Below are 27,492 nucleotides of genomic sequence, written 5' to 3'. Positions count from 1 at the left end.
ACAGCATAAAGGCTAATTTCCAACTATATACAATAGTTTTCTGAGATGCTTGGTACTTTTTCTCCTTTATGCTTTTAACACATTATTAAAACTTACAGTATAAAAACTTAAAAGACAAATAGTTCTGTATCTCATTATAGGATCTGTATAACTAGATATAAAGCAATGACAAATATTACTAGACATAGACCGTGGAGTACAGCATGCTAAGAGAATTAAAATCTGATACAGAAAGTACAGAACAGTGTCATGTAATTTTTTCGTACATATAAACCATCAAGAATTCTTCATAGAATTCATACTAGCTGTAGCTCCTGGACACTATTATTATGGAACTGGATATATGTGAAATATTCTTTACAGATCACAAACCTAGCCAACACGTAAGTGAAATGTGATTAGAACACATTAAGTTTCCAGAAGAAATGAAGTTGTCTGATGGAAATAGAATAATTTTTAGCAGTATTGGTCCTTCTTCCAAGCCAAATACCCTAATTCTGAGTGAAGGTGGTTTCTGTGTTGCTAGAAAACACGAACTAGTTTGGTATTTTCTGTTTGTTTAATATGATGCACTTTGTCAAAGGTGTGACAAAGGCAAAATTCAGCGGGCACAAAACGGCCAAAAATGTCATGCAGTGTTCAGTGAAGCTTATAATGATTTTTCCATTGCTCTGTCTAGAACATCTGACCCTCAATGATCTCCAGAGTTCTGGCTGTTGTCCCTCAGGAACTTGGCTTAACCTTTATGGACAGAGTAGGGTTTCTTATGAGTCTGCCAGGAAAACTAAGCATCCTTCTATTTTCAGCAAACTTTGGATCCGATTGATGAGGTTGCCGCTCTCATTGCTGCCACAGTCCATGACGTGGATCACCCAGGAAGAACAAATTCTTTCCTGTGCAACGCTGGCAGTGAGCTAGCAATTCTCTACAATGACACCGCAGTGCTGGAGAGCCATCACGCTGCCCTGGCTTTCCAGCTCACCACCCGGGATGACAAATGCAATATATTTAAAAGCATGGAGAGGTAAGCTCAAAACCTGGGGTACTTGTCTGCCCACTAACATTTCTCACTTTCTTCTGTGTAACATAAGATAATGCAAACAAGCATCCTGGAGGAGGGCAGTGCCTCGTGGACAAGTGTACGTAGCCCTTGTGCAAGTTTGCTTCTAAAACAGTACAGTGCCTCTGTCTGTCCTGCACAGGTTTAGGAGTCATCCTGTAGCTTAGGTTTCTCCTGTGGATAAAAAGACAGACCTTGCCTAAGGAACTTGCAATGTAATTCTCACATTAGCAAGTCTAGAAGAGTCATATTGTATCACTGGACACAGAGGACAAGCTGTGGCTGAGTGGGAAGGTGTTTGCTGGGTAGAAGGTTGGAAAACTCAGGGAGCGCCACTAAAAAATAAATGCCTTGTTGCAATGGATAATGCAAGGACCTGTTGCTCTTCTTCCAGCTCTGGAAAGGCATTTAGGGGGAGGATGTGACCACTGCCTTGGCATTCTCAACACAGCAGAAAAGTATTGCTGAAAACTTGGCTGGAGCATGAGCCACTGCTTAAGTGTCTGTGCTAAAAGCCTTGGGAACATGCCGGTGTGACATGTCCTGGCAGCCCTGCTGCGTAGCTGGTGCCTCTGCTTCTGCCCAGCTCTCGCACTGTTTCTCCTAAAGGTCTGGTCACGCCTCTAGCACATATGTCTCTGCACACCAAGGGGTGCTTTATCCAGCGTAGATGCAGCTTCCCCAGCCTTTCTCACTGTTCTTTCTTCCCTCAGCACCTCTCTACAACACAAATGGTCTGCAGTATTTTTGTTAGACTTGTTTAGCAAGCAACCCTTTGTGAACTAGCTGGCATTCTTAATCGTTTCCTTCTTTAAACAGGAATGAGTATCGAACCCTTCGCCAAGCCATTATTGACATGGTCTTAGCAACAGAAATGACAAAGCACTTTGAGCATGTCAACAAGTTTGTCAACAGCATTAATAAACCCTTGGCAGCACTAGAAGAAAATGGGGTAAGCAACACTGCAAGTCTTCTCTAAAATGACTAGGCAGGGCCTGGGAACCCTTGGCGATAGGAAATTCCTATGTAGTATTCTGGGAAAGTTCATCAGAGACATGGAGAAAGAGAAATTAGAAATGTCTTTCACCTCTTTGAACGCCCTTCTGCTTAACATGGTCATCACACATTTTGAAGATGAGTGGGAGTCACTTGGATCCTATTAATATTTCAGTGCTGTGATGTTTTATGAGAACCAGACATGTATGTGGGACCAAAAGCTTGGCACGTGTATTTTCCTGTTAAAAATGCCAGAATCCTGTAGTAGCAAAATGACTAGTGATCCTGAGACCTTTTACTTTCGGTGGCTACTTAGTAAGCAACCCCTGTCGCTCCCATGGAGAGGGTGCGAGCGGCAAGGCCTAGCGTTCCTGTTGGCCATTTCTGCAAAGGGACCATGATTTGCCTCAGAACAGAAGCTGAATGACTCCCTCCCTCACAACAGGAGCTGCTGGTGGTGCAGCGTAGGGGCAGGTATGTTGACTGCCATATGACACACTCTGGAAGTGAGGGACCTCAGCTTTCAGTGCTGCCTGGCAGCATTCATGGGCTTTCTGCCTTCTTTCTTTTTTAATCTTTAAAATAGATGATGGTGGCATTATGTATCATATAGACATAATCAATAGCCATCTGGAACCCCATGGACACAATGAAATTGCCTGTTAGGAACTCATTCTGAAAAACCACACCAGTTTCAATAACAGCTTCAACCAGCAGTTTTGTTGCCAGTAAGAGCAGTGTATAATTTTGTTGGAATGGTTTTTGCAAAGAGAAGATTTTCAGAAATGGTTATAATAAAGTTTGCATTGGTGGCAACGTCCTGTAGGAGCTGTAATGGTTTTCTGTGTTTTCTTACCATGTTTTTAGAAAGCCACATTTGAATGTTCAGTGTAATGGGGGAGGGTAGTCTTTTTGTCATCAGAGGATGGGAGAGGCACAGATCTCATTCCTCACCCATCAGAAGCAGATTGGAGCTAGATGGAGAATATCTTTGTCCATAGGAGCATATGCTAGAATTAGCTTTGTTCTTGGCACCCAGTGATGCTAATGAGAAGTATGTGAATGTGAGGCCAAAGTCCCAGTAGGATACTGTTTTACTGACTAAACTAGGAGAAAGGCTGTTAAGTCTGCAGCTCTGAAGTACTTTTCCCAGGCAGTCTCACGTCGCAGAACATGGCTTAAAGTCACAGAGAGACTAATACTAATTTCTGTGGGTGTTGCATTGGACCTTTTATAATTACGAAGTTCTCTGCCCAGGACACATCTCCACTTTGTAACAAGTGCCTGTCCACTGCTGTGAGAACCTGGAGAAGACAACAGCTAGTTTCTGTATACACTTGTCCTTAGATGGATCATTAAACAGTTAAGCCTGAATTACTACAGGTGGTCTCCTACCTATTGCCAATAAAGAAAGGTTGGTCAAAAAACATGCTTAAATTGTAAAGTTGTTTTCAAAGCTTAGTAAATGACAGAACTAGCACCATCTCTTCAACCTACGGGCTCCATTTATACACACACATTATGATGCAGTCAGGCCTGAAGTATATCATCATGTTCTGGTTTTCACAGGCACTTCTCCGATTTCAGTCTCTTCACTGCCCACTGTCTTGTCCTGCTGTTTCCAGTTCTCCCCCGCCACTCTGCTCCTGGGCTTCCCACTGGCTCCGTCTCTTCCTCCTTTTTCCAGCACTCACTTCCTCACTCAACAACCTCCTCCTTTTTCAGCCTTCTTTCCCTCTCCCCGTTCTGTCTGCTTGCCAGTCTGCTCTGTCTCCTTCACAATTCCTAGGCTCTTTGAGCCACTCTACTCCCTCTCTTCTCCTTTTTTACATTCAAATCAGGCAACAACCTCCTCTTCCACACTGCTGTTTTCTGCAGGCTTTGATGGGCTCCCTGTTCTTAGTTACAAAACCCGGACCTGGATAACGCCTGGTCCAGCACAGCCAAGAACGACAGTTACAGGGAGAGTCCTGGTCAGTCCCAGGCTCCAGCAATCCCTACTGAGTCGACACAAACCACAGATGTCTTTTTCCAAAGCTGGTAACTCATCCAGCAGATTTGCACAGGGATAGTGATTGCCTTACCCCCAAACTATCCCCCCAGCTAAATTCCAGGTCCTCACTCATAAAGGTGTGAAGGTATTAGAAAAGAAAGAAACGGCAATATTTTTTTCTATGAGCATGAACAGCTTATTTCCCCTAACCTTGTATTTAGAAGCCACCGAAACATTTTTAACTGCAGTTTTCACAGAAAAAAAATCTTTGACTGAGGTGGACACCTGGTGGGGAAACTTCAGCCAAACAATTTAAATTGGCAGTTATGAACAGTATTAAACAAGATCTTTTAATATGAAGTGTCAGCCTCCAGGCGAGCCTACAACCATAGCTCTAGATGATCGGACTTTTTCATTTCAGATTTATCTTTTTTCAAAACATATATTTGTATCAATTCATGATTATGGAGTGTTTTTATTTTCCATTTGCTTAAGAAAAAAATTAAGAAATAATAATACACTTACTTGAATGCCTGATGGACATTTTTTGTTTCAGGAGATTTTAATGGAAACATAAGGCTAGCAAAATGGATGGAAAATTGTGAGGCTAAACCCTTCTGCTCAATTTTTTGAGTGTAATAAACCAGAGAACAAGGAGGGGGAGTAATTCTTGGTAGATGTCAAGCAACCGAGCTGCTCCTCTGTCCCTGTGCAGTGGTCTGCAGGTGAGGGAGCTGTTTGACGGCAGCTCCTTTACTCGTTCCAGCACTGCCACGCCACATCCCTGCTCACCCCGCCGGGTGGTCTGGCACGTAGGCACAGTGAAGGACCGATTTTCCAACCAGAAAAGAAAGGAGTGAAAAAGGACTAGATGGAGGAAGAAAGGAGAATGAGAAATGGGTATGTCTGGCAGAAGCAAGGAGGAAATGATGGGTGTTGTGAGGAGAAAGGAGGACTAAGGAGCTGCAGAACCTGTGAAGATAGAGGATGCAGCGTAGGGTCTCAGAGATGAGGGCAGTGGTGAACTCAAGAGGTTATCTAGTCAAGCCACTAGGGCAGGAGTAATTAGACCTACAGTAGTCCTGGAAAATAGTTAGGAACAATGGTTAGGTTTTTATTCAGATCAGGAAGCAAAATGTTTTGTTTCTCTTAGTTATGAGTTTCTCAGTTCAGCATGTTCCTACTAAAAGGCCCATAATGTTTGAGTGGGTAAAAGCAATCATTTGCTGTGCTTGTTACTAGCAGAACAACACTGGCAGATCCTCTCTCAAGTCCAGTTGTGTATCTGGTTGTAGCAGCAAAGTGTGTTTCCTGGCCTGTTTTCCAGGCATGGCTGTGACTCAGTGTAATGTTTGCAGGCTGAGCTGCCAACCATGTGTTCCAAATGGGACAGTTCCACTTATTTTTTTTTTATTTATTATTTTTATACATATTTGTTCAAAGAGCCATGCTGAGAAGCTGCTGTTTGTTTCCTTTCTTCTTTTGTTTCATAAACTGAAAAAAATCCATTCCAGCTCCAGCATCCTTTATCCTCCCATTTCCCTTCATGATGTCACCTAAGCCTCTGACAGGAAGCCAACATCTGACATGCAGAGACACCTCTGCACTCTGAGCAGGATGCTGGGACTAAGCACAGTTAGCACATTTTATTCCCAAGACATCCGCATCCAGCACACAGAAGTCTGCTCTTGGTTTGAACGGATCACGGAAGTAAACATCCTTTCTTGATTCCTGGTGATTTACCTAGTAGGATGTTATCTGCTGTCCTTAACCGAGTGATCTCTAATCAGCTTCTTCCGTGCAATTGGAGGTGTATGCCACTCACTCTCTTTCCTCTGTATTTTCCCTGCTGTATATTTAAAAATGGGGGGAAGAACTGATTCTGGAGTCTCATTTTGGTGGAAACTGTAGAGCTGGTGTTTCTGAACCAGGAAACTACCACCTAATAATTTTTAGATTATTAATAATCAGTTTCTTTCTTCAGAAAGAACTTTCTTCCACATAATGAAAAGTGTGTCCTAATAAAAGATCAGACTGTTTCTGCTTCTTTGGAGAAGCTGACTAGTATCTACTTCTTCATACAAGGTACAGCAGGAACTGGTGGCATCATTATTATGATTCCTGTTACTTCTTTGCTGCATCAGATATAGAGCAAGGCCTTGGTAGGTGCTAGAGAACCCTGGTGTATTCCTTGCTTCAAAGAGTTTCTAATGCAAATAGAGGATAAGAGACTATGTAGTAAATCTCTGTACGCACCCACCCAGCTAAAGATTCAAGTAATAATGAGGTCCCTATAGGTGATTTTTTAGGTATTTTAATCGCGAATCCCTATCCTTTGGAAACTTCTTTCATCAGAGCTCCGTAGAAAATAGCTTCTGATCTGGATCACTGGAACCTTTACTTGTATTAACTGTATACTGCCGCTAAGTACTGTTCACATGCTGGTATGTGCAGCCTGGGAACCAAATATAGGCCATGTGTGGGCTGAAAGCTTTTCTAGACAGAGGAGAGATGAGGCTGTTCTGAAGTGTGTTGGTAATATATCACTTTAACAGTGATAAACTCTCAGAAAGCAAAATTCCCAGTCAGGTCAGAGACTGACGGGCTAACGCGGCTCCAGGGGAAGGGAGAGGAGGCGCACGCCTGGGAGGCAGTGTGGGATCTGACTCTCCTAACAGCAGTAGTGCTGCCATGATGATTGATGCTCATGTTGATGAGGTTTGTGTGCAGAGGATGACCGTGCATCTCGGGTCAGTCCACTTTTCTTAACAAATATTCCACTCTTAATGTAAAAGCCCATTAATCTTTGGATTTCAGTGGAGAAATACATTTTTCTGCCTTAACAGTACTCATCACTATGTGTACAGTGATGAATGGATCCTCGACGCACTTTTAAGGAGGCAGATAAGGCACAGAGGGATTAAGTGACTTGCCCAAAGATACCCAAGAGATCTGTCTTGCCCAAAGATACCCAAGAGATTTGTCATAAAGACAGTGAATGAATCCAGAAACTAGAGAGTTCAGTGCTAGTTCAGAGCTGTAGCTAACCTTCCTATTTCCCTGCAAGTTCAGCTTAAAGTACTTTGTCATCAAGTACTTTGTCATCAGTGGCAGGCCTGGTTCCTATGCAGAAACATCCCCAAAGCACAAAGCTGTTGAGTAAGTGCGCAGAGAGCTTGCTAATGGATTGTTTTTAATTCTCATCTGTTGCAGAATAATGGTGATGGAGAGTCAGTCAAAACCGTTCTCACATCTCCCGAAAACCGTATCCTTATCAAACGCATGTTGATAAAGTGTGCGGACATTTCCAATCCATGCAGACCCTTAGAGCAGTGTATAGAGTGGGCTGGACGCATCTCTGAGGAGTACTTTGCACAGGTAAGGCAGCTAAAAAGGGCTGCTTAAATTCCAGGTGAGCATTTCTTTAAAAAGCAAGAGAAGGATGCTTATACTGTCAATCTCTGTCTATGTCTCAGAAGATTTAAGGCTGCATTATGCAACGTGAAAAATGTGAATTTTTTTATTTCAATGGGGGGATATTACTCATGCCAATGCAAGACTAGACGCCTTCATACAAAAGGAAATTGACAGCTTCTACAGTGCAGTTTTTGCAAAACTTAAGCTTTCACGTTGTTCAGTTTGCCGTTTTAGTTTTCTGAGTTTTGCCTGCAAATGCACTGCCGTCACAAGGCGCAGAGGCAGGGAGCCTTCTGCGTCCCCACATGCTGGTTATGCCTCAAGAATAGCATCATCAGGCTCCAGGGTTAGCGTGGGAACAGCGTGTGCTCCAAGACATGCTGTAAGTCTTGCAGCAAACTGCGCTGAAGAAAGGCCTGAGGAAGATGGGGGAAAGGCGAGGGCAGAGTCACTGTTACAGATGACAGACCAAATACTGAATTTGGGCCTTTGTACCTCAAGGTGGGGGAAAAGAGGATAAAAAAGATATTTCACCACCTCTAGTACGTACAGAATGCCACTTCTGTTGGAGATTAAGAATGGTGGAGCATCTTTTAATGCCAAAGCAGTCATAAATTAAATCAGTAACTCGTGAAGTACCTCAGGACCAGCTTTGTGTGTACATGCAGAAAATAAATGTGTCAGAAATACTGGAAGGCACTGTGCTGCCTGCCGTTTGGCTGAAACCTATACAATTAGGTACTTAGGATTTACTTGCTTGTTCTTCAGATTTATTCTGGTTCCTCTGTTTATTTAGCAATTGCACACACTAGTCAGTACCAAAAAATCTGTCACTAAAAGAAGCGCATTAACAGAATGTGTCTTAGATGAATAATCACAAGACTGTTCTTTGCAGACTGATGAAGAAAAGAGACAAGGTTTACCTGTGGTGATGCCAGTTTTTGACAGAAATACTTGTAGCATCCCCAAATCCCAAATATCATTCATCGATTACTTCATCACCGATATGTTCGATGCCTGGGATGGTAAGCAAAGCTCTGCTGTATTTCCTATCAATAAGTATTTTGCAAGCATTTGAAAGTACTGTGATATAAAATTGTTTTCTTATGACTCCTAAAAAGTGAAGAAAAAGGAAAATTTCTACAGTTCAAGCACACCTAATAACTTCATTACAGCTCAGAAGTATTTTGATATTGCTATGAACCCTTCTCATGGTTTCTCTTTAATAAATGAGTTTCAGGCAGTGTGTTACCTTTTTTTAAGCTGGCTTCTCTGTAAATGGAGAGCAGAACACATTCGCTGTGATAACACATTGTGCATAGTCGTTTTGTCCATGTTAACATGAGTTATTCTGCAAGACAAATTTCTACAGTCTGGAAACTGCTTGGGGGAGCAGCTATTTCCTCCCAAGTGCTGCTTCTGTGGTAAAAGTGGTCAGAAATGTGACTCCCCTGAATGCCAGATCACAACTTGTGACTGAGATTTGATGAAGTAGAATAATTACAAGCATAATTAGTTATGCCTCTGCTGGAAAACTGGGTCCCTTTGCTAGTGCTTGCAATACCAGTATTAAGTAGACTCAGAGAACTGTTCTCCATAGCCTGGGAAGACGCATGAGTGATGAGAGCTATAAAGCCAGAACCGTTTTCAACTATCAGGATGACAGATTTAAGCATTCCTACTTAACACAGTTGCCCAGACGTTTCAAGTGATATTTAAGCAGGCAGAATCATGTGACTGTTTCAGTTCTGCAAACTAAATACACTTTGCCCTTTCTTCCCTAGCATTTGCAGACCTGCCAAATTTGATGCAGCATCTGGATAATAACTTTAAATACTGGAAAGGACTAGATGAAAGGAAGCTGCGGAGCCTTCGACCACCACCAGAATAGCAATTAGGCCATGGTGTGTAATTTACTAACCCAATGCATATTTATTCAAGCTCACTTCTGTTCATGTGATTTCAGATTTGTTTTGGTCTCTTCAGTATTACAGTAAGGCTAGCCCATACGCTGGGGGAGCTTTCAAATTCGAGAGAACACGAGGTCAGCAGTTGACTCCCTCAAACTACCATGTGTGGACTCCAATGAAATCAGCCTCTCAAGTGGAATTACACTGGATTGCTGCAGTACTTGTACTGAAGAGGGTCTGTTAGTGAACATATTTTTGCATTATCTTTATACCAGTATGTGAAGCTGGAAGACCTTGAAGAATCCTCATAAAAAGGACATTCACTAGAAGATTTTGCTTAATCCTCAATTCCACGAGTGAAAAAGAAATATCTATTAATAGTGACTCACAGCTTTTACGAGAAAGCTACATGCTTTTTATAAGCACTTAAGACAGTTACGTAGAACAATCAGACATTTAAAATGCAAGTCTCCATGAAGGAATTTTTGATCTATGAAAAATAGATGTACTCTATTTTTTCACATCACAGAAGGTGCAATCATTCACTTCTGAGCACTACTGAAAGTGAGTTCTCTTTAAGAAATTTAGTAGCAAATGTAAAAAATAACACAAGATTTTTTGAGGTTGATCGTTAGCATCTATGATTAAAATGTTTTATTTATTTTGTTAGATGTTCAATATTTTCTATGAATTTATAAATACTTAAAAGCCAAAGCCAACTTTAGATGCATTACAAATTTACATGATTCATACTCATTAATATACATTTAATTGATGTACAGACCTTTTATTTTCATAATGCAAATACAAAATACTATACAATGATACATTTTTATTGCACTGTAAGGATAGATGTGTATGTTTAAATATTGTCTGATTTATGTTAATTAAAGTAAGTTTTATTGAAAAGGTCTCACCTGAGAATAGTAAAATAAACAAGAAATGTATACTGTCTGAGCACCAGAACTGCAGTAGTTCTCTCACAAACCAGTGATGATCACCTGATTTGCCCTTGGCTACAAAAGAAGATAATGTGTTGGAACTTTTCGTTTTCTCACGTGAAATTTTATGATTAAATTCCCTGTCAAAGTCTGCCTTATTTTATATAGTATTTCTACAAAGCATTCCACAGCATATATGAAGAGGTAACACTAAACATCTACTGAATTTCAACATTTTATAGCCTGTGTATTTTCCTCTGCCATGAAAGAAACAGAACATAAAAACAACAGCAAAAACCTTTAACTCAAGAAGTTTGTAAAGGCTGTGTACCTTCACAATTTGAATGAAACCTTCATAGCAAGCACCAGAAAATAATAAAATGTATATTTTAAGAAGTGTCAAAGTCCTAGCCATTTCATTTGAAATGTATATTTATTTTGTAGTGAAATGTATATTTATTTTGTAGTTTGCAGACTGTCTAACAGATTGTTGAAATTCTTATTAAACTAACTAAGACGCTTACTGTCTGGAGAAGGGGCGTGCTGGGGGGTTGGATTGGCATCTGGGTGACGAAAGGTGTTGGCATACTGCTAGCAAGTCTCTGAGTTTGAGGCCTGCCCTTGGCAAACCCTCAGAAACGTCTTCTGTGCCCCTGGACAAGTCCCGGCACAGCTAAAAGCAGTGTGATACTGTATTCTCCTGAAGGACTGAAAAGCCTTTTTGGTAGGCAGGAAGGCACTCCAAGAGCTCAGAAGGAATTGCTGCATCAATTCAGAGGCAATTGCCTCAGAAGGGGCTTTCTGAACCATTCCTGGAGAAAGAAGCACAAGTGGCCGATGGAGCGGTTCAGGGGCTGCAGCAGCAAGAAACTTAAAGCAGGTAAGGAAGGAACGGGTGATCTCTCCAGCTGTCACCTGTCTCTGTGTTTCTCCTTCCTCTCCAAGCCGATGAGACACAGGCTACCACCATTTGTAGCTCACCACTGTGCAGGTTTGAGTCATGCCCTTCTCCCTTCTCCCTGCTTGTGTGTCCTCCCTTCCTAAGTATCGGGCTTATATGCTGTCAGGGCAGGGAATTCCCTTTAGTAATTCCCTTTAGTTCTTCTATGTTTGAATACTGCCCAACCTGCTGGGGCTCAGACCCTGCCTAGGAGCACCCAGGCTCTAGCATTAGCTCAGCAGTAACAGCGGGACAGAGGGAAGGGGGTCCTTGTCAAGGGTGCAGCATCCTTGTCGATCTTCCAGGAGTTCTGCAATTGTTACTGAAGGAACGGATATATTCCCATGTGAGACTAAAGAACGAAGTATCCTCTTCTCCAAAGAGGGGAAGGATGCAAGGAGAGGGAGAGATGGCTGCCAGATGCTTTGTTTTCCTGGCAATATTACATTGTGTTTCCATATACATGCATCTATTGTAATCAGCTGTAATTTGCCACCTGGTATTAATCTTTCCCATTGCACGCAGGTTCCTGTGCTTTATTCAGGGAAAAGCTACTCCCTGGCTCCATTAGGGGAAAGCTATGTTACACCATCTCTAATATCTCTACTTGCCTGCTGCAAGGAGGATAGGAGAGGAAAAGTAACAGCGTATGGGTCCAGAGAATGTCTCCAGGCAGGGAGTAAAAATATTTCTTCATAAGCGTAGTTAATGCATTCGGTTGTATTAACAAATGGTAAAAGCAGTTCATTTAATTTGCTATAAAAAACAGCCAATGCATCATCATTGAAAAGATGTGATCAATATGATTAATTCCCTGAGATTCATACTGCATCTTTAATGCCATTACTTGGAGTGTAGAGCTGAACTAATCAGCCTATTGTATCAGCCAGATTTATGCCTATATTGCTGTACAATAACTTCACTTAACATAAAACGCTAGTTTGCAGCCACTGAATGCAGACCTGCCCATTTTGTTGTCCCTCTAAATTTTGCTGTTGCCAGGGACAGATTATGATTAAAGGAAATGTGGTACTACCACGTCTGCCCCTCGCCCAAGACTTTTTTCCAGCCAGCTTCTCTACAGATCACATTTCTCTTGCTTTTTCAGTCTGGCAATTCTGTACCGTCCAGGGGACTCGCTCTTTCCTCCTACCTAGAGGAAATGTCCCTTTCTAGTCTCACAGCCATCTCCACATACTGCACCACATTTCCCACAGCCTTTTGCATTTTACTCATGTGACATACAAAAAAATCCCTGAATTAATTAGACTGCACATGTTTTGGTGCCTTTTAATGTAGGAGGATGTGTTCAGCAATCTCTGACTGCTAGAATAATCTCCTGGAACCGTGGATAATGTGAATGATAAAACTATGTCAGGAGCCTAACGGGTCTCAAAAGCATCAACGTTAGGGAGATGCAAAAGTGGCATAGCATCTATCTTGGGATTTGTACTAAACACAACCAAAAAGTTGAGCTATACGGTTCACCACTGCTATTTCCAATTTCATCCCACACCACCTCCCACCTTTCCTGTTCAGTTTCCGCTCGTGTACATTGTCCCTGCCTGCAGCCAAGCGAGCAGGCAGGCCAAATGCTGCGCAAAAGGGCATCAGAAAAGGGTGGATTCGCTCCGATTGTTTCTGTTTCTGACAACAGGTTTGTAAAAATAAGGCTAAAAATATCGCTGAGTAGCTATGAATTGGCAGAGGACTTTAGCATTTTTTTGTTAAATAAAGATCAGGAGGTCAAAATAGGTTAAAAGATCACAGGGAGTAGCTCCTTTTTTAAATTTGCGCTTTTAAAATACATGAGATAATTCTGTCATCCTTCTAGTCCCAGTATCTATCTCTGGTTTCCTTGTGCAAGATTTCGCTTTCCAACATCTGCAGTTTAACCTCCCATAAAACTAGAAACGTTTTTCAAAGACTTAAAAAAAATAAGTAAATCTAGACTTTTGTCTCATTTCATTCCACTCTACCAAATAACCTGATCTTAGAAGTAAATAGCTAAACCCACTGTCTGATAGCCCATCGCATTACCTAGAGACAAACTTTCACTATTAGTAAAAAAAGAAAAAAAAAAAGCCACTTTGGAGGGTTGCACTGTTTTTGTGTAGTGATGGAGTCACTGTATGGCTCCGGAAGGGTGTTTCACTGTGTGTGAAGACTTTTAGGGTGAGCAAATACATCCTGACCCTTCTGGGCAGTGGAAGGCTGCGCGAGCTTCGTGGTGGGGACAGGCCAGGCTGCTGGCCAAGGAACTGGAAGGTTTTTTTGTTGTGAAACAGTAAAAGCTCTGATCTGACATTCATTGCTCCAGGATCTAGATGTCTCTGGATCCTATTGCAAGTTCTTCAGCCATTCCAAATTCCCTTTCTTTCTTCTCCAAGACTACACAGCAATGTCAAATGCCCTGTGCTCTGAACAAGGGTTTAGTTTAGTTAAGTGGCGTTTAGTATCTTTGCTCTTGTTTTTTGAACTATTGCCCAGTGAAGGAACTCTGCTTGGGACAGAAGCTGTGGATTTATTGATGTAGTAAAGGTCCTTCACCGTGGAAGGGAGAATATTGAAATAAACTGACAGGGTACGCTTGAAATTATTCCCAGCTTCAGACAGGCCGGCAGTTTTATATAGCCTCTATACTTTTTGTTTACTCTTGGTTTAATGCTAATGCAAGTGTTAATTCTAATATAGCCATGATGATGGAGAGTTCTTTTTGCCTCTAGGGTTTTAATCTTAAAGCTTTGTGTTTTAAATTAAATAAGGCTCAGCATCCGGCATTAAATGACCCATTCAGAATTATTAGCTCTATTTTCCAGCCTCTATTTTCAGTCTGGCAATACTGCTGCTAAACCCAGCTATCACTTTAGTTGCTTCCAGATAAGTCTGGAACTGTTATGATCTGGCAGAAAAACGTTGGTTCCTCAGTGAATTGTCCTAGGGGAGTATCTTAGACCTTTCAAGAGACAGGTACAAAACGCTGCATAGTAATGGCTTATTCTTAAAACAGAGGAACGACAGGTGCTGTCCACAGCTAGCTTGTCACAGGTCTGAAGTTGGCTTTCGCACTACAGTTTTCCCAATGGCTGAATATAGATTACAAATCGCTGGAAATGGAATGGATGCCTAGCTTTTTGCTCCATTGCTTTTCTCTGTAGCTGTCTCTACTTGTCCCAGTAGAGACATCACTGATAGGACACTTAAGAAAATGTGTCATGAACGTGAAGGAATCGAAGCAATGACAAAGCTGTTCTTTCATAAAAGAGAATAAAGGCTAATAAAATTAAATATCTACTAATCCCTCACAGGGTGCCCAGAAACCGCCCAGGGAAACTGCAGTCAGTTGTGCCCTTCCACGAGACCAGAAGGGTTTGAGTCATGACTCTGCGTGGAGCACTTCGAAAGGAAGTCTCAGAGCTATTCACAAGCTTCAAAACAAATAATCTCTCTGCTGATGCGTGACATCATGCCCCCAAGGTATGGCCATCCCAGGGGGACTTGTTAAGTGATGGCAGGATGGATTGCATTTCAGGCTGACATGGTGCCTGGATGCAGAAAACAAGCTTTCAAATTACCACCACGTCCCTGTGCAGCCTGTACTGCCGGTTCGGGTGGAAGGGAATGTCAAGGTGCTTTAGGTATTTTTTGTTTTATTGAAGCTGTGGCTCTGCGGGCAAAGGATTTCTGTACTGAAGTCCATTGAATGCTTTCTCAGGCCGCTGCCTGCTTTGAAAGTTACTAGAGCCAAGTGTCTCTCGTGCTTTCTTTGTTTTTTCCTGAATCTCCTCCCTACACTCTCCAAGCAAACCTCAGTGAATTTTGCTTCGCAAGCCCTGTGTAGCTATGTCTTAGCAGCCTCTTTAATATGTAAGGCAACTGAGTTAGAAAAGGCCAGAAGACTCAAACCCACTAAACAAAATAGGTTTGAGGCTCCCAAAAACCTTTGAGGTCCTGGACCTTAAAGCCCTGTCTGTGGCTCAACAGTAAGTCTTTGCAGGCCAGAGAAAGAAATCTGGTCTTCTGATACTCCAGTTTTCCCCTGTGTCGCCTGTCTTCCACTTCTGTCTTCCGTTTTCCTTCAGATCCAGTTTGCTAGAAGTACTTCCCTGAACTTCCACTGCCCTTAAATCTCCCGCAAACCCAGAGCCCTAACACCACATCTAAATCCTGCCCTTCAGCCCGGCTCTTGCTGCTTACAACGATTAGCACAATAACATTTTCTTTTTCTGATTCAAGTTAAAGTAAGCCTGGAAAAACACCACATAATGGCTGAAAGCCTTTCAATGGTATCCACAGACAGAAGGAGAGTATAAACATAGTAACTACAACAGCTTGGGAGCAGCGCATCGCTACTGCTCGCAGTGTGGATGTGTACGCACACTTTCATGCTGTACTCCCACACGCAAACTGACGCTCAGGAGTGTTCCCAGGCCTCTCTGCCTTCAGGGTTATATGAGCGCATACAAGCAGCCTGGACACTTGTGGAAATTTGAATCGCTCTTTTCTTGGCTTGCTTGCTCCCCCCCTCGAGTGGCAAGAGTCATTGCTAGAGCTAAGATAATCTTACACAGTTCAGTCCCTGGTAATTAACAGAAGTCACTTCAGCCTTTAATCACACGCAGCTCCCCCGAGGAGGAGAACGAGCGCAGCGACACACACCGTTTTCGACAGGAAGTGAGGAAGGTGAGTGCCTGCTTTCGAAATTGGAGGAATTCAGCCAGTGTGTAATTATTCAAGTGAAAAGTTGTTCCTGTCTGTCTTTAATATTCCAAAGTGGTTTTTGATGTAAATCCTTCACTAGGTTCATTACATCAGCTCTTAGCTGAGCCTGAGCACGCTGAGCGCCAAGTTCAGCGTGCAGCGCATTTTAGAGCCACGGGGAATGATGTCATCCCAGTGATCCTGCGGCTCCCAGCTCCTTGGGAGCAGGTAGGCTTGTCCTCAGTCATAAAGATGAACTGGAGCATGCTCGACTGGATTCCCTTGGTATTCGAAGCGTAGGATGTGTTAGGAATATTGCTTTGCGCCTCCAGTGAGAACTGCCCTTTTTGCCTCAAAAAAAAAAAAAAAACAGTTACTTTGTTGCTAATATTTTTCTTTACAAGGATTTTTTTTCTTGCTAGATCTCTAAGCGCTTTACAAGAAGACCCACATAGCCCTTTTGCGAGTGGGTAAAAAACATTGCAGAGAAGCACAGTGGCTTGTCTGAGGCTGTCCAACAGAAACCTTGGCCTAGACCTGGGGCTACTAGATTGCTCTTGAGAGCTCTGGTTTGAGCCATGCTGACTTATAAAGAAAGTGGGAAGAGAAATCTAGAAAGCAGGCGATTTCATAACGGTTTGTCACTGCCACTTTACAGAGATCCTGCACAGCGCGCCTGAGAAGCGAGACGTCCTTCCTACCAGGCGCTGTCTCCCAACGTCAGCGAGAGCAGCGGGAGTGCGGAGTGCCAAGGGAGGGCGCACGCTGAGTCCAGGCCTGTCCCCAGCAGTGGGTGGTGCCACTATTTCAGCCGCCGTTTACCGTAAGTAGGACTGCAATGATATAGTGTGAATGCAAGTGTTAGGAAACAGGCAAGACGCCCAGCCTAAACACACCCGAGACAGTGCCTGGACTGCGAATGGTATGCATAACATCAGACACCGCTTTGGGGGACAGATAGGGAGAAAGCATCCAGCTGCCTGAACAGACAGTGTTTAGGACATTACTACAGCAGGATTAAATTCTCCCCTCGCCCCCGTACAACCAAGCCCAAAAACTGAGCAGCCTCTCTCTGCCTGTGAAAATCCATGCTGGCAGACTCGGTGCAAATATGCTGTCCCATATGATGACAAATCTCTGACAAGCCAAGGTCAGAAAGCAGAAAGTTTTCTCTACTCCATCATGCCAGGAACAAAAAAAAAAAAAAAAAAAAGAAAACAAAATGCCTTGTTTTGAAATAAGCTGTTTTAAATAAAAAAATGCTCTTTGAACCACATCAGAGTACATACCTAACAATATTTTTTAAGTAAATATCAGTGACATATTTAAATCTGGCTCAGTATGTGCTAGGAAAGTGGTGTTTCTGTTGCTTTTGTTGCAACAAGAGTCAACAGAGTTTCTAGAAGATGGTCTTAAAAGGGGGCTTTTCTTTTTTTTTTTTTAAGCTGAGCATCACACAGAGAACGGTCTGCCAAGCAATAGCTCCGCCACAGGACTTTCAGGTAAAACACCTTCCTAACATACTGATTTCAAATTATACTTCTCTTTCGCTGGCTCAGTTCAGCCCATATTCTGCCTCTTAGCTGTTATTTTTTTACTCACAGATCCACCTCTCGGATCATTTTGGCTTTCTGAAGTCTGCCCCCAGACTGATTGCAAATACAGAGTCAGCCGGTTATTTTCTGTACCTCAAATGGCACGGGCTGAGTAAGGTCAGACCTCTTCCATCTACTCCGATCAGCTGCTACTCCCTGCGCTTAGACTTTCTTTGGTTTGATGCCGGTGCTGTAAGCACAGAATCCTCCTGCACAGATCTACTCTTTAAAACTGTCACGTATTTCTTCAGGAAAAAAAAAAAATCCTCCTGTGAAACTACAACGTTGGGTCTGACGGCGCGTAGGCAGACGTTACAATGACGTGAGACAGCTTCCCAGCGTGAGAGGCTGGGCCTGTGTGGCGGCGTCACCGTTACCAGGTCTCGCGTAAACTAGGCTCACTGCACTGTGGGTGTAGTTCAGCTGGAGAGAAAAGTGATGAAAGAACAAGCTCCTGGCTGTGGAGCTCCAGTCTAACACTGGAGTTTCATGGCAAGAATAAAGTCACTCTTTACCCACACCTCTACCATCAGTACGACTGATGGAGCAGTGCTTGCTACCAGAGATGAGGTCTATCTGGCCTTGTAGCTGGCTTTGTTGGTGATACTTGATGTTGGTTTTTACTTAGTTCCTTGTTTATTATTGTATGACGAGAGCTATAACCTAACTCCTATTTGTAACTACGGTACAAGGATTATTCCTTTTCAAGTTTGTGGGTAAAGAAGATGCTTTTGCATCCGTGTGGTGAGGTCAGTTGTGGAGGGCTGTGCTCCAAATAAGAGCCATGCATAGTGCTGCTAAGTCTGTGCTGGTGAATTTGGTTTTCAGGGCTCATGTGCTGCTCACTGAAGCTGGCAGAAGGGTTAGATCGCTTTATCAGTTAATTTTACCCTTCCTTCCTATCACCTTCAACATTTGCCAGCCACAATTGCCCTCCACTTTTCTATTGTATCCTATTCCATGGAATACCTGACTAGTACTTTTTTGATTCTCTCACTCTACTGCATAGTTAACTCGGACAAGCCATTTAAAAAGCATCTAACAATGATTAGGCAACGGAAGGGACCCACTCTGTCCCTCCCCCTCAGTAGCCTGCATCTCCCAGGCCTCTGCAGTGCCTGCAAATCCAACAGGCCAGATGCTGCCCATGGCAGCACTGCGGCTGCTCTCAGCTCCTCGGGCTGGAGAGAGGCGGCAGTGCGGGGCAGTGGCCAAGAGCGCGTGCTTTGCTTGGACACCTTCAGCGGCAGCGTCTCTCCCAATCCACAGCCCAAAACGGGGCTGCGAAGGAACGACAGTGCGTTCACGGTGACACAATATGGGGCATCACCCAGTGCGAAGGGTGGCCTCTGTGGCTCTGTCTACATACAAGATTCAGCTCTTGCGATGGCCCAATTGCCAGAGAGGAAAACAAAGGAGAAGCATAAAATAGGAATCACTTCCTCCAAAATAAATCTTTAAAAAGTGCATGCCTCATCTAGCCCTCTTGGCACAAATAATATTGATGATGCTTATTGCCTCTCCATTTTCTTCCTTAGAATCCCCAGCAAAATCTTAAAGTTACTATCTCCAGCCATAACAAGACTATTTAGGGATGCAGGCTAGGGACCCTCACCAGACTGAAATCATGTCAAGGCCCTGGGGAAACTGCAATTGCAACTGAGTCAGTGTCAGCCAAGATACACTTGCCTTATACAGAAAGCCACTGAGGGACCACAAGGACACAGCATAGCCTAAAAGCTGACAGTTGCTTTTCCATGGGAAGCAAAGAAAAAAGTAGTATCAAACTTAAACAGATCTTTGTACACGTACTTGTATTTGTCTGTCTAGCCTTTGACCTTTCTGGCTTATTTAACTCTCTCAGGAGCCACATATTAACTGCAGGGTTAATGTATAGCGAGAGGATTGCAAAGCAAGAGAACAGGCTGTAACCATGAAGACGCTGAATTTGAAATGGTTGTTGTGAAGTTCTGCCCCAGGAATGAAGACTTTCTTTTAAGTCTGATGGGCTGTGAGGAACTCAGATTACTTCTGTAATTACTTCTGTGAAGTGTCCTTTCCTGTGTGTCAATACAAGTGATCTCTTTGGGCAGGCTCAGAAGTTTGGGGCTTAACAGAACTGGAAATAAAATCATCACTTCAGACCATGTGCTTCCATGTATGGGCATGGGAGCGATGTGACCTTCTCCGTGCTAGCGTGGGGGTGTCAGTGCAGAAGAAAGGTCATGCTCCGTGGGACCAGAGTGGAAAAGCTGCAGCTCATAAATCAGGCTTGAACTACCCCGAAGTCAAGCCATTGAAGTCACGGTGAGGCTCTGCAGGCAAAAATGACAGCTAGGCTTTTATCTGTATGCAGTGGCATCACAGGTCGATACTGTGACTTCTTTCTCTTCTTTAAAGCTTTCATGTCAGAGGAATCAAAGCCCCCTACCTCCCCTTCCCAAATTGCCTCGAGTTAATAATAGCACAAATGGTAGTTAGCCCAGGCTTGAAAGAGGCTTTGATTAGATATTGCTCTTTGATAAGCCATTTCAAGGGCAGGAGGCAAAGTGTTTACTTTGCTTGGAAGAGAAGTCTGATGAGCAACTGCTTTTCTTTTGCTGAGACCGAGCAGAGCTTTGTTATCATCAGAATATGGAGACTGCAGAGGTGCTTTATGGCTACTGCTCTTTACCCAGGGCTAGTTCTTTGCTTTGTGCAAGAATAAAAAGTCATGAATGACACCCAGCAGCCTATCCTTATGTGCAACAGCTGCCTCTGTGCTGAGCCTCAGTAACCATCCACTCCCAGGCCTTCTCTTCCATGTCTGTTTTTCCTGCCTTTGACAGTCCTTGGGAGGCTCAGAGGGATTACACGTGCAGTGAAACACAAGAGTGCAGCTGGACCAGAAGAGAGGAAAACATCTGCACTTTCATGAGCAGCTGATCCCTTCCAATGACTCACTGCTGCCAAAAGGGGGAAACACACAAATACGGCTTCATGTTTCGCTGGCCAGTTTGACTCTTGGTGGGATAACCGCTAAGAAATTAAATGCTTTCATGTAACAAGAGGATACCAAAACCCTCCCACAAGCCCTATGCCCATTCGAAAAGCTAGTATCTCAGCACCAGGTACTCTTTCAAGACTTTCCTCACCAGGTCATCTTTTCTTATGGTATGTCTTAACCACCTCTTACTCCTGTCTTGCTTCTCATCCCCACCTGCCGTTCACAAAACCTTCTCAAAGGACTTCAGTGGTGCTTTCGAGCCAAGCTCACAGCTGTGGAGGGAGTACAAGGTATCAGTAGCCTGTCCCTTTCACCAGAAGAATACACACTAAGTGACACATGTCCCTCCAGTGCCATCCCACAGTCACGGCGGGAAGCTCACAGCTCGACTCAGCCCATTGCCACACAAAGATCCACAGGATACAGACCCAGAAGTACACAGCAGCCTGTAGCACCAGCGAAGGCAGAAGAACTTGGATATTGCTTTACAATGTGGGTAAGAGCCAGATTAAATCAGGTGCTGATCACTGCAGTGAAGCCACACCAAGTCTCCTTCCCCATTACCATCTGGTTCAGCTGGGTCTGCACTGCATGGAAACTTACTGTGGCTTCATAAATTTTCTTTTGCAGCAGAACTAGAAGCAGGAAAAGCTGAGCAGGCCTGCTACTAAGTCTTGCTACAAGAAAGCTCTATAAACTCAGACTATAAATGGCCAGGCCATTCAATGTTCATTTCAACAAGCGTTTTATTACATAGGCAACCATGAAATATTTCTGAGTCTCACTGCACAGGCACAATAAACACATTTACTCCTGCAGTCTATCTGCAGCTTTCAGCTCAGCACGGGAGAGGAATGGGGAGTGGGGGTGGTTTGAGGTATCCCGAGCCATTTTCTGACCATGAACTTTCAAAGACTGTAAATGGAACAAAAGGGATTTTGTTTAGAGATTGAGAGTGTTTCCAGGTGGCTGCAAAATACACCCAAATAAAGGGACTCCACATGCCATTTGTAGCCCAACCCAACCTGGATGATCAGTGTCCATGCAGGCTGGTTTGGGGGCTATGGAACGCCTGCCACAGACGTCAAAATAAATCAGCAACTGCGCCATGGCTTCCAGTGCTGCTCATGAAAACCTGGCTGCTGCTGCAACTGCTGAGCTCACTGGCTTTGGTTCACCACGTGCCAGAGCTGTGCCCGTTGCAGAGCCTGAGGGAAAAGGAAATCATCTGCCCAACCCTGGGGCAGGATGTTCTTCAAATGCTTACATCTTTGCAGGATCAAGCACTTGCTATGGGAAGGAAAGGAGACAGGCCAGATAAGCAGATGTTATACAAGATGGTAGCATTTGGAGGGCTGTTAGAGGAAATAAAGGCATTATAAACAGAGCCTTTGTAGGAATAAAGCAGATAGTTCTTTGTTTTCGCTGCCCATCTTACACTGAGATAAAGCTACCGTAAGCAGAGGACTTAGACTTGGTCAAAAATTACCCCTCTGGAAAATACTGTATTACTGAAACTGAATTAGGACCTGAAAGCCAGAGCTGGCTCTTCCCGCCCAGCTCGGCTTGAGCCTGTCCTGCCTTGGCCAGTCGCAGCCTCTGTGCTGTTCCCTTTTCTGAAGTTAGCTGCCTCTTCCCAGGCAGGGAGCGACCCCGGGCTGCTCCCACAGATCTGCTTTTCTAATTAGTGGTTCAGAGCGCCTGAACAGCAGCGATTTGCTGCGTGGTGCTGGCAGCTCCCACACAACGGGAGAAACGCGGGGAAGAAGGGGGGGCTCAGGCACCGCACGTTTGCGCCCCGCTGGCGGTGCCGCCGCTGAGCGTTGGTGCAAAATGGGCCGCCAGGCTGCCGCGGGGAACACACCGCGTTAGCGCCGGGCCGCACGGATGGCCCCACGGCCACGCCATCGGCTCCGACAACCGTCGTTCCTGCTGTGGGGCCTCGTTAGCCACCGCGGAGGCCTCACGTGGACACAGAGAAGCCGGTCAGGCAAACAGGGGGGTCACCAGCACTAGGGGCTCCCACCAAAACGTCAAGCTCCCATCAGAAACATTAATAGTTTCCCCCCTCAGCACCCCCATTCTGCCCAGCCCCGTAAGCGATGCTGACCCAAGGAGCTGCAGCCAAGGGAAAAGCGGGGCCTGCCCACCCGGGTGTGCGCACCGGGGCCCGGCGCTGAAACACCCGCAGCACAAGTTATCTAATCGGGTGTTTACTGCCACCTGGGCGCCCCAGGCTTTCACCCCGGCCTCCTGCAGAGCTCATGGCTGGCGGTGTTTGGACACAGCGCCGGAGACCTGCTGCTTCCCTCCCGCCTCGTCCCGCGGGCAGCCGGGAGCCGCCACAATTTTAAAGCTATAAAGGAAAACAAAAGAAGAAAAGGGGAAAAAAAAAGAGAGAGAGAGAGAGAGAGAAACGAGTAAAGGCGCGGGCCCCCAGCCGGCGGCAGCTGGCGCCCGCCCCCCGCGCCCGGGCGGGCAGTGGCGGCGGGGCCGGGCTCTGCCGGGGGCCGCCCCGCGCGGCGCCAGGAAATGGCGGCGGCGCTGAGCAGCGGGCGAGGCAGCGGGGCCCTCCGGCGGCGCGGCGCAGGGCCGGGCCGGCCTGGGCTGGGCCCCTTCGCGGCGGGGCGAGGCGAGGGTGCTCTTCCCGGCGAGGCGAGGGGGTCTCCGCTCGCTCCCCGAGAGCTTCCTGGCGGTTTCACGCTCCTGATGGCCGCGGCGGGGGAGCGGCAAGATGGCGGCTCCGAGGCGCTCGCCTCAGGGCGGCGGGGCCGGGGCGCTGCGGCCGTACCTGGGCAGGGCCCGGGGCCGGGGCGGCACGGTTGGGTCCATGCGGCGGCGCCGACCACGGCCCCGGGGCCCGTCAGGGAGCGGTTACCTGCTGTTAACAGCGTTTGTCTTCCCTGCTCCGCTCCCTGGTCATTTGAGCCCCACGCGGGAAAGGTGACCCGTCCCTGGAGGTGCGTGTACACGCGCGTGTCCCGCCGTGCGCGGCCGGGCCGGGGGGGGGGGGGGTGTTTCTCGGGTCACGTAACCTCCGCACGGCAGCTCGGCGTTTGGGGGCCGCCACGGTGCCGCCCGCCCGTCTGTCGCGGCCTTTCCCCGGTGAGCCCGCAGCAGCCCGGCGCCCTGCCTGGACCAGCGCTGCGCGTGAGGAGGGGCTCCCCGCGGCTTGGCTTTTGTGAACTCGCTCGGGCCCTTGCTCCTTATTGCCACAAGAGTTTCCGATGCTGTGTTTAAGCCACGGTTTTGTGTTGGCCCACGAGGGGTTTTATTCGGCTCCAGCTGTAGGAAAAGCACCCTTTTGGCAGAGAGTGTGGCCCTTTATGGCTGTTCTATGAAGCAGTTCGTGGCCTCGTTACTACGTCTGTCAGAACAGAAGACATCAGCATAAACACTAAGCCTGCTTGGAAGAGGTTTAAGTGAACTGGGGCGAGGACAGCTGAGCCCCAGTATACACCAGCAATCAAGCCACACCAGCATAAATACAATAGAGAAAAAAATTAACCAAAACTTACAAGTCAGCATTACTCTTGGGCTGCCTAGAGACCAATTCAATGAAAACAGAATGTAAATTGAGTCCAGGTGCTCAGTTGGGAATGGATGGGAAGCAAAGTGCAACCTCCACATGGCCTCTGGTGCTTTGCTGGGCATTGCTAATAAGTAATACAAATTACTGCTGCAAAAATGGAAATTGGCAGTTATAAAAATACAGCTGAGTTTGAGGGAAGGAGTAAGGAATTGCTTTCCAGGGAAGGAAGGCAAGCCATGTGGTTAGACTGCAAAGTCTCCTTCAGGAGAGCACAGTAAGTTCCTGAGACCTCCCAAGAGTTTCTTAGGGAGATTCATCTGGAGGACTAAGAAAGTGGAGCCAGTGAAGTTGTATTGACTCTACTGATACTATCCTCCTAAATGAAATGGTGGAAGAACAAGGCCTGTCTGTGAGATGGAGTCAGGACTTACTTTCTCTACCTACAAGGTTTTTGTGGCAATTAGAGGGAACAAGTTAGTGTAAGTGTTTCCATAGAAAGTGGGGGGGATGTTGTATTTGAACAGAACACACTAATGTGTTTTTTTAGGACTGTCACATTGCCTGTTGTTGCATTTGTGCTTTTGATGCTGTCTCACCTGTGTGCCTTTGTTTCCAGCCTCATGGGTTCCTTTGCTCCTGGCTCCAGGACTGGGTGATGAGGGACACTGGACACCGTGACAAATTATGGTAACCAGTTTGGAAACTGTAACTGCCTGCTTACTGATGTCTGTTTAGCAATAGACAGCTCCTGTGCAGGAAATGGTCTTGTTAACCTGTTAACCAGTGCAGCCTTGTGAAAGGGCTTCATGTGATGCCCTCCAGTGGTGACTGTGCATACTGGTATTTTAAATCTAAGAACAAAAGGGAATTGAAAAAAAATGGTCCAAAATATTTATACCCCTAGACACAAGGTACCTTGGGCTTTAGAACATGTGGCCCTTCATGGAGGAGGGAGATGCTGCTGATTGCAGCTGTGGCTGAGACTCCTGATTTTTGGTTTCTAGCTCCTGGTGTGCCACAGTCCTCATGTGCTGCATTTGTGTTATCACAGGATTTGGGGAGACGAAGGTACCTTGAGAAAGAAGAAAGGAGAGGGGAAAAAAAAAGTGCCTAAAAGCAGTCTAGGAAACAGAAATTATTATTTCCTGCAGAATCCTACCACTGATTTAGCCTTCAGGTCAACACAGAAATAACTGTGCTCAGTGGGACAATGACTGCAGCCAGCTCTGATTTCAAGAGATGCTGGCAGCTTGCAGCAGAGTTTCGGATGCTGTTTTTGTCCCTTGGTCCTTCCAGCCAGGCCTGTGGTTTTATTATATTTTTTTCTGCTTTGCCTTCTGTTATGCACAGAAGCCTGCTGCAAATCAAATGGTGATTCTCACTAGCTACAGAAGGCCAGGTCAGCATTGCCTTCTGGTGTTTTTGTGCCACCGTAAAGGGGTTTGAGGGTAACTCCTTGTAAGCTCAAGGGCCTCCGGGCAGCTCTGGCAAAGTCCCCGGTTAGTTCTTGGGCAAGACATGATTGGGGTATCCCATCCTTTGGCAGTTCTCTGCTGCTTCAAGCTCTGCAAGGACATATAGATCGTTGCTGCAAATCAGGACAGCATGCAGGGTTTAGATTGCCAATATTTGGGCTTTCGTCATGAGTCCCTGTCCTTCACTGAGGAATTCTTCAGTATGAGGCTCCCTGCTACTGTCAGATACAGCTTCCAGTTCTGTATAGGGTTTGGCCCTTGCTAGCAGTTTCACAGATGACTGCACTACTTCCTGTCTGGTGGATTTATGCAGAAATATGAAGTTGATGTGCTTTCCAGGATCTGGGTGCCATACTGGTCAGATCAGTAGCCTGTGTAATGAAAATGGTGGCCTCCCTGTAAAGGATGTAAAGATAATTCACAGTGACAGCCAGTTTAAAAAAAAAATTCAGGTGGTTTGTGCTTTTTACTTTGTTGTATAAATATTTAAGTGACAGGGTTGGGGTTCCTAAGGGAGGAAATTCCTGGGTTATGCCTGACAGGTGAAGCTTTTATTAAACAAAAACATGGCAAACTCATTTTACATGTTGTTTTTGATCTGGTAACTAATTATTCCTTATTTTTTCCTTTTTCAGGTATTTCTTTTTGCTGCCTTAACAGTCCTGTACAGAGTCTCTGGCAATGGCCACGTTCTCCTCAGCAGACCACTCTGTATTCAGGCATCAGGCTTGTGTTGTCCAGCAGATTCATCAAGCTGGCAGTGTAATGACGAAGCTTGTCCCAGTCCCACAGTGTCAGAGCACCTCATGGTTGGCTCGGTGAATCCATCCTTGCAGCACTCCTAAGAAATGGTCGTGAAGTCCTGGGGACCCCCAGGAGAGTTCACCAGCTGGAAAATCTTTTGGACTGAGTTCCTGTAGCATCTGAGGCGAACAGCTAATCCAGGTGTCAGAATACAGGTATGGATTAAACACTTTGAGCGGAAAGCTCTTAGTGGGGAGCAGTGTCACATGGAGCTATTTACAAAAGAATATATGTCTGCATGAGAATCATTTGGTGCATCTAGCAGTCCTTCTGCCTTAAGGGCTTCCTTGAGGGATTTTAGTCATCCTAATATTTCTGCTCTTACTCCTTTCAGATGTTTTTCTCTGCTTGTAAAGAGGAGCATGGCTCTTGATTCGGCAGATAAAGGTAAAAGATGTTTTGGTGGCTAGAAGCTAGACCTTGAATCAAGGCATACGTTTTTAAGCAAATAAAATCAGGCTCTAAAACAACTTGGGCTGTGGTGCTATCATCACTAGGTCATACCCTGGCAGAGAAGCTGTACATCTCAGCTGCGGTTCTCTGGTATGGCCTTGCCAGGGTCAGCAGGGCTCTGCCTCCTCACGCGTTATGCATTGGCCATGGTTGCCAGCCAAGACGCCTTTGGCTGGCAGACCCCAGCTGTTATGCTCACTGCAAGGCACAGCAACTGAAATTCTCTGACCTGCCTTATGGGAGGTCTGACCAGAGGACCGTAACAGCCCTTTCTGGGGCTTCCTGGCAGGCTATGCTTACATAGCTCAGTGTTGTTAAACCCTTCTTTTTTGGGCCTTATAAAACAAGTTAATGTATACAAGAGAAGATGGGAGTAATCACTGCCGTAATGACAGATTCAGTTCCTGTTTGCATAGTTTTGTTAAAGCCTGAGGAGATTTTCAGGGAGATGTATTTTTTTTTTTCCTCTTCTTTTAAGGTCATTTGGGGAAGAACGGACAAGCTTTTGGCACACAGTTGTACATCAAACCTCTTAAGTTTTGTCAGGCTTTGTTTTCCTGTATATTGTAGTCTCCCTGTTCCTGGCTGTGCCTTAGAATGGAAATATGAAGCAATGGTTTTGTAATGAATGTGTAATAAATCTGTGGAAAAGCCTCTCTGTTAATGACTCTTCATTGAATTCATGTAGT

At 45.2% G+C, this 27,492-nt stretch overlaps 1 protein-coding gene, 2 long non-coding RNA genes and 1 other non-coding gene across 12 annotated transcripts in view; all 4 read left to right on the top strand.

Moving 5' to 3' along the window:
* Positions 1–10,840, top strand: part of PDE8A (phosphodiesterase 8A) — a 167,126-nt gene extending 156,286 nt beyond the window's left edge. For 4 of the 5 annotated variants that reach the window (XM_064517313.1, XM_026121278.2, XM_064517314.1 and 1 more), the window contains 5 exons: positions 807–1,024; positions 1,880–2,012; positions 7,263–7,427; positions 8,362–8,491; positions 9,251–10,840. In XM_064517313.1, the coding sequence (XP_064373383.1) occupies positions 807–1,024; positions 1,880–2,012; positions 7,263–7,427; positions 8,362–8,491; positions 9,251–9,357 (753 nt within the window). In that variant the 3' untranslated portion in view covers positions 9,358–10,840. The remainder of the gene's footprint in view (positions 1–806; positions 1,025–1,879; positions 2,013–7,262; positions 7,428–8,361; positions 8,492–9,250) is intronic. The other variant, XM_026121279.2, reaches the window with a different exon arrangement.
* A 111-nt stretch (positions 10,841–10,951) lies between these two features.
* Positions 10,952–19,697, top strand: LOC112996008 (uncharacterized). Of its 3 annotated transcripts, none has more exons than XR_003262320.2 (5): positions 10,952–11,197; positions 14,566–14,734; positions 16,617–16,781; positions 17,404–17,460; positions 17,563–19,697. It is a non-coding gene; the product is annotated as an uncharacterized LOC112996008 (long non-coding RNA). The 3 variants fall into 3 exon arrangements; XR_003262322.2 differs by having other exon boundaries at positions 17,542–19,697; XR_003262321.2 differs by lacking the exons at positions 10,952–11,197; positions 14,566–14,734 and adding an exon at positions 15,796–15,940.
* Positions 19,698–23,025: 3,328 nt separating this feature from the next.
* LOC112996043 (uncharacterized) lies at positions 23,026–27,456 on the top strand. 3 transcript variants are annotated; one of them, XR_003262330.2, is made up of 4 exons: positions 23,027–23,499; positions 24,688–24,758; positions 26,182–26,505; positions 26,685–27,456. It is a non-coding gene; the product is annotated as an uncharacterized LOC112996043 (long non-coding RNA). The 3 variants fall into 3 exon arrangements; XR_003262328.2 differs by having other exon boundaries at positions 23,026–23,499; positions 26,182–27,456; XR_003262329.2 differs by lacking the exon at positions 23,027–23,499 and adding an exon at positions 23,562–24,550 and having other exon boundaries at positions 26,182–27,456.
* LOC112996055 (small Cajal body-specific RNA 15) lies at positions 24,389–24,519 on the top strand. The gene has a single exon (XR_003262336.1). It is a non-coding gene; the product is annotated as a small Cajal body-specific RNA 15 (non-coding RNA).
* Positions 27,457–27,492: the final 36 nt, after the last annotated feature.

The sequence above is a fragment of the Dromaius novaehollandiae genome, chromosome 10, assembly GCF_036370855.1.
Source record: "Dromaius novaehollandiae isolate bDroNov1 chromosome 10, bDroNov1.hap1, whole genome shotgun sequence".
NCBI classification, from domain to species: domain Eukaryota; kingdom Metazoa; phylum Chordata; class Aves; order Casuariiformes; family Dromaiidae; genus Dromaius; species Dromaius novaehollandiae.
Note: the sequence above shows the minus strand (reverse complement) of the source record. Positions and strands in the feature narration are given on the sequence as shown.